Raw genomic sequence first — 6,568 nt, 5'->3', positions numbered from 1 at the left:
AATTCTAGCTGTTTGTGTGACGGTAAATAAAGTGGATGGGAAGAAACCGCTTCTGCATTCTCACATTACACTCGAAAGAGGAAGTAATCCCTTGTTTACTGCAGGTTTGCTGGCAGAAAACACAGAGAGGATGACTCGACTGTGTTAATGTGTTCCAGGGCTCCAAGCGTACAGTTAAACACTCACAAGTGTAAAACGGGAGCGCCGTAACTCGAAGTATGAACTCTGTCTCTCTCGTGAGCCTGTCATCTATTATCTTTCACACAATATACAAATATGGTAAAAAAAATATTGCTGAATGCAGACGTGCATATTCCTTCTTATTATATCTGTGGGAAACATCCAGGATGTTGAATATGGATGAATCCATGCAGCACCTGACTGCATCTACAGGGAGCCTTGACAAAGACTGATTAAATCCAAATAGTTCAGTGATAATTACAGAAGAGAGATTCGTATTTAAAAGTTTGAGTTGAGAAAATATTACAAATCTTAAATATCTAACAGTGCACGCCAGCGTTCCCTTTGGAAAGGTCAGTTTAAAACATGGTAACAACAACAAACAGATTTGGAGCTTTAAAAAACAGAGAAAGGTACAAAAAACAATGTCAAAACATTTATTTAGATGAAATTGCATAAATGTGACTGTTGTAATGTTCCGTGCCTACAAACCAATTAGTCATCTGCATGTTTATCATTAATGATGCAGAGTACACTTGCTAATCCAACCTTAGTAAATGAGTGAACAGGTTTGCATTATAGCACAAGGTATTCCTTGTTTTCGTCTGACATACAGCCTGTAACAGATCACTACACATGTTATTAAACACGAATCACTAATATGATACGCAGTCAACACATGTCATGCGTGAATACATGTGCCATGCTAGTGACACTGAATTTATTGCAGCATCTGCAATGTGACGTGCTTCTGTTTTGCATAGACTTCACTTCTAGTTAGGTAACATTGTGACTGTATTTTTGTTCTTTTTTTTGTCTATGTTGACATGAAAATATGTTGCATGTTGGCCAAAGATGGTCAGCTGAACCAATTAAAGCCTGACCGTTGTGGGGGACACATCCACAAATGGCCACAAACTGTGCAAGCTTTTAAAATCACCCACACACGACCACTAATGCAGCGGTGGTGTCCCGGACAGCTTTCCGGAAGCGAGCCATTTCCTGTGGAGTGGCTGCAGGTCCCTGCCCATAAGCCTGATGACTCCCTGGGGTAACTGGATATTTTATGTTACTCATATGGACCTATTGATTGTTGAACAAACATGCTGCCTCAACCCCAGCTGAAACGAATGCATATTCACATGCACCCACAGGGCAAGTATGCAGATGATATTCACAAACAAGTTCATTGACTTTGCATTATCTTACTGTAACTGTGATTTGCATCTTTATCGTGGATGCACATGCCAGTTTCCCGTATTGCTGAGAGGCTTTCTTCCGTGTACAGCGTTTTCAGCACACAGTAATAAAAGTCGGACTGTTTTTATTTCCCCTCTCCTTCTCTCAAGTGACAACATGACTCTTGTGACAGCAAAGAACAGAGGAGAAAGGGAGGGACAATTGGCCTGCAGCTTTACGCTTTATCCCTTCTTTACTATTTAATGAGATAAAGCACAGTCTTTAATTAAACGTTAGGAGCAAGTCAAGCAAGAGGGAGAACAGGAGCAATGAGCACTTCGGTGATGGATGAGATTTGGTTTACAGGGAATAGTGTATGTCACACTTTGGTCTCTACAATTTTGCTCTCATTAGCCTTGTAGCCTCTGCTTATGCTGTTGGGACGAGCGATCTACCTTCAGGCTATCATTCTGTTTCTGCCTCTCTCGGTCTACCTGTGCATTTCTCTGTATCCCGCCCCTTCTTTTGAGCTTTATGACTTGCTCTGCAAACATGTCATATCCCTACAACTGCACAAACAACTACCCCTTCCCTTCCAGACACACGACTCGTCACAGTAGACAATCACACCTATTTCTCAGCATTAATTACCCATTTAATTAGCAAATCTTTGAGAATGTATAATCCGATAGCATATGGCTGAGGGTGAGAAATCTTTCTTTTACTACTGTGTCATTTATCCCCTCCCAGTTACAGGGGGGCTGTTTCAACATGCTGGTCTAATTACCATAGCTGGGGGTGGGGACTGGGAGGAAAGCATAGAAAAACAATAACAATGCTAATGCTGGAGGCAACACCTATTAGGCCTACACCCGGTTTCTGACGCAGTCTTTCTCAAAGAGAAGCATGGATTTACATACACTCAGAGAACACAAGGGGAGAAGTGAAAGACAAGTGAGATATACAGTATCCACTCTTCACTTTTCTTATTTATAATGAGCTTTTCCTGTTAAACTGGCAGGAAACATCCTGCGCTTATTCATGCAGGGTGTGAAAGAGAACAGCAACAGAGAGAAATAGCTTTCTTAAATATTATTTATTGCATGTGTCTATAAAGAATCAACACAGTCTAAAGCAATGAACTAAGTTTAAATTATCATTTAGTAGTATCACAATGTGCATGATATGAAATATTTACAATGAAAAGCCACAGCAGAGTAAGCCATTGCCCATATCGCAACCTTGATGCTGAATTAAAAACTGGAAACATTATCCAAATGCAAAGAACACTGCTCAAAACACCAACAGGCTCGATTAGCAAAAACAAGCAGGAGAAAGTTTCCGTTTCAAAATTGAAGGAAAAAAAATGTACAAACAGCAAAAATTTGAATTAAGGTTTAACAAACATTATTAACAGTATTTATACATTTGGTTCGTCCTTGTAAACTAATTTCTTTTTAAAAGTGTAAATATTGCATATAAGCCATTTGTGGTGTACCTAAGTATCAAGAATTAATTATGTCAAGTATTATTGATTTCTTTAAAATCTTTTTTTTTCTTGTTTTTGTTTTTTAGAATTACAGCATTAGAAAATGTCGTCATAGTGGCATCCACTTTACAAGACCATCCCAAATCAGTTTTTAAAAAAAAATCAAAACCAAACCATACTGGTTAGCGTTATAACTTAATTAGTGCTTCTGTTGTATCAGAAAGTTCACTCAAATATTTAACTATGTACATTAAAATTAACATAAGTTATCTAACTTAACACTCGAAGTTTCTCAGGATTTGCTTACACATTTTCGATGTAACGCTGCGCTATTTACAGTATATAGGCAAAGGTTAAGTACCTGTGAGTTCAGATAAATAATAAGATACTTCCCCTGGTTTCTTTCGTTTATTCGGCTTGTGTCTGTGTTGTAGTTCCCATTCGGTACCTCTGCATGTTTCACTGTTGCTGTTGTTGTGTTCGTCGGGTTGCGCGCTCCCAGTCTCGGAACACAGCATGTACTACATTCAGTGTGTCCTGTGTTACAATCTAGACAAGTTTGTAAATGCAAGACCATGCAGTGGAGGCCATGGATTCAAGCTATCGAGTGGCTTTTTGAACAGCCAGTTAGACTCAGTCCTGCAGTCCTGCATGTACCACATTGCTCAGTGCTGCCTGGCGTGGTGTGACAGAGCTCCACAATGAGGCATCAGGTGAGAAAATGTGAGACACTGGGCTGTCCAGTTGCTCTGTATAAATAACTTCAAACATTCACGTTTCAGTCCCTTGTCCTGTCAGGTGTGCAGGATATTTTAGGTGAACGGCGGGTGAGTTGGTGTAGTGTTTAAAAGGTGCTGAGACTCTTACTCAGACAGGCCACATTTCACATGATCAGGTCCAGGTGGACCTGGCTCATGCTGCAGTTACATTTGTCACAGCTGCATGCATTTGCAATGCAACGTCACCTATTTCTCCAACATCCTCCAAGTATTATTTTAGTGTGTATGAATACCTCCATTTAAAGGTACAATAATAAATATATTACTCTGGATTTCTAATACATAATCTAGTCATAAATGTGGGGAGAGAGGGAACTTAATCTCAGAGAGGTCGGCTCTCATTCGGCTCTAATGAACATTCAGTCTCTGTGATGATCAGTTAAATCTTTGATATACTGCGTGTTTAGAGGTCCAACCTAAAAAAAAGAAAGAAAAGAAAATCCATCAGGTGGGGGCTGATGGCTGGAGTAAGGCTTTGGATCGGTGACTTTTTAAAAAACATTCACCTTTGAAAATAAATATTTTATATATATATATATATATATAGAATTCTACTGTGTAACTTGGTGCTGAGGTAGGGTTTATTTTTTTTTTAGCAAATGTTACCTTTGATTTTAAATATGTTCATAAATGCCGTCTCTTTTTGCAGTACAATCTGTTTACAAATTCTCAGACATTTCAATGAATGCATACACACATACACGATAAATAAATAAATACATGTCATCTGTATGCATGAAGGGTTTTGCGTGCATGTTTGCGCACGCATGCTCTCCAAGTTTGGTTCACAGGTTTTCAGGTGTGAATGTCTGGCAACTACTGGTCGAAGCCATTAGAAAGCCAGTTGAAATTGTATAATTGATAATAACAATACCAGCGATGAACATAGTATACTGCAGGCTGACGTACCTAGACACATAGTTACCTAACTATGCTTAGAATTAAAAGTCGGTTTTTAGTTTTCTGTTTGTTTAAATCTAGCACTACAGCAGCAATGGCACCAGAATGTTTAGGTGCCACAAAAAAGGAGGGAGGGTCAAATGTCCGTGTTTCCATGGCGATGGCTGTCCCCGTAACCCCCAGAGGCGGCAGAAGGGTCAAAGGACATGGGCTACAGCGCAAGGTCCAGCTGTCGCTCTGGCGACCTCGGCATCTGGCTGAAGTGAAATCCTACATTCACAGGAAGAAGAAGAGGAGGAAGGGGTGGGGGGGGGGGAGGCAAGTTGGGAAGACCCATCAGCCTTCATTCTGAAAGAAGAAGAAGAAGAAAAGAGTTAGTTTCTTATCATGTAATTTATAGAAATGAAATGAAATATAAGTAAAAAAAAAGTCAATATTTCCCCCAGTAACTTAATCTAAGCGTGTACATACAGTTTGCATCATTTATTATGTAGGACAGAACAATCGAGGGGAGGGGAAGGTCACTCTGCTACCAAGTAAGGAATGAGTGCATTTCAAGAGGCCTGCTTTCGTGTATGAGTATGTGTGTCTGTGTGTGTATTCCTCAGCTGGTAGACACTCAAGTGGCAGGTGCTTTTACAGCAAGGGGAAAAAAAAAAGCAGAGTGGCATTTAGCACTGTGCAGCTGAAACAGGCCAGTGATGGCAAACGTCACGCCAACAACACTCCCACACACTAACAAACAGGTATTCTTAATTGCTCCCACACATACCGCAGCTATGTACTTTCAAATACCATGAACCCAGAGTCTTTGAGAGTGTTGCTTTTCTCCCAGTGGAAAGCTGCACTGACCCTTGCCCCTGTGTACATGTTTGTGAGGTTTCATTTGCATGCAGAGCTATCAAATGGGAGCGGAAGTCTTGGCTGGGTGACCCGCACACACACGCAGAGACACACACACACACACACACACGGTCTGTGGCTGCATTTCTTCCCTCATTTGCTGTCTCCTCTCCCTCTTCCCCAGTCGTGAACAAGAGCCGTTTTCACAAAGCTGGATGTGATCGTCATTCTCTAAAACAAACCTTTCATTCAGCCCTTGCAGCCCCCCTCCTCAGCTATTCTCACCGCAAACAGGCACACGTCTGTTCTGGGCTTTTTTCCCTATACATACTGGCTATAAATGTAAATTGATGCTGATCCTGATGTCCAATCAAAAGCTTCAAAAAAAAAAAAAACTAAACTGGAAATGCCAGGGCACCTTTACTGCTGCTCGGGGACGTCTGTGATGCAAAACCGTGGAACCACTGAGTTCATTTGAATAACAGAGGAGATGATTTCACTCTTGAGGCTACCTGGCGCTGAGCGAGCTCTGTGTCTTTATCGCCACGGGTGTCAGAGGCAGAATACAGCGGAAAGGCCGTGTTGGGACGGGGTGGAAAAAACACAGTAACAGAATCAACCTGACAGAGAGGAACGGGAATGCAGTGAGGTCATGGGACCGATGGACCATAACAGTCAAGTGTGTGTGTGTGTGTGTGTGTGTGTGTGTGTGTCTGTTTCTGGAGGGGCTGGGCCAGTCAACGGCCTGTATAGGCAGGCACATAGGTGAGAATGACTGAGATCTGCCGGGAAGGACTGTTGAATCACTAACAGCTCAGATTAGCAACCAGGTGTAGCCATGAACATAAACACACTTCCTTGTTTGTGGACAATCTTGCAAGTGCATATAGGGACTGCGCATACACACATTTTCTGTTCGAAACATGCGATTTAAATAGAATCTGAGTGAAGAAAGCGTGGGTGGGCAGGAAGATTTGGGGAGGGGATGTTATTGAGAGAAGAGGACAGAGGTCTAATGGGGGAATGAACCCAATGGCTTCTACCCCTCCTCTTTTTGGAGCACAGACACACATTCCTCCTCCGCCCCTCCCAACAACTCTTGTCTGTGCCCCCTGTCCCAACCCACACACACACACACACAAGCACATACACGCACGCACACACACACACACACACACACACACACACACACACACAC

At 41.8% G+C, this 6,568-nt stretch overlaps 1 protein-coding gene across 1 annotated transcript in view; it reads right to left on the bottom strand.

Moving 5' to 3' along the window:
• Positions 1 to 2,436: 2,436 nt before the first annotated feature.
• irs2b (insulin receptor substrate 2b) overlaps positions 2,437 to 6,568 on the bottom strand; it is a 14,298-nt gene continuing 10,166 nt past the window's right edge. Inside the window, exon 3 of the mRNA XM_005747179.1 lies at positions 2,437 to 4,875. Within this exon, the coding sequence (XP_005747236.1) occupies positions 4,871 to 4,875 (5 nt within the window). The 3' untranslated portion in view covers positions 2,437 to 4,870. The remainder of the gene's footprint in view (positions 4,876 to 6,568) is intronic.

This window comes from Pundamilia nyererei, unplaced genomic scaffold, assembly GCF_000239375.1.
Source record: "Pundamilia nyererei isolate P.nyererei 1_Seehausen unplaced genomic scaffold, PunNye1.0 scaffold00190, whole genome shotgun sequence".
Taxonomy (NCBI): Eukaryota; Metazoa; Chordata; class Actinopteri; order Cichliformes; family Cichlidae; genus Pundamilia; species Pundamilia nyererei.
The sequence above is the reverse complement of the archived record's forward strand: the minus strand, read 5'-3'. Positions and strand labels throughout refer to the sequence as shown.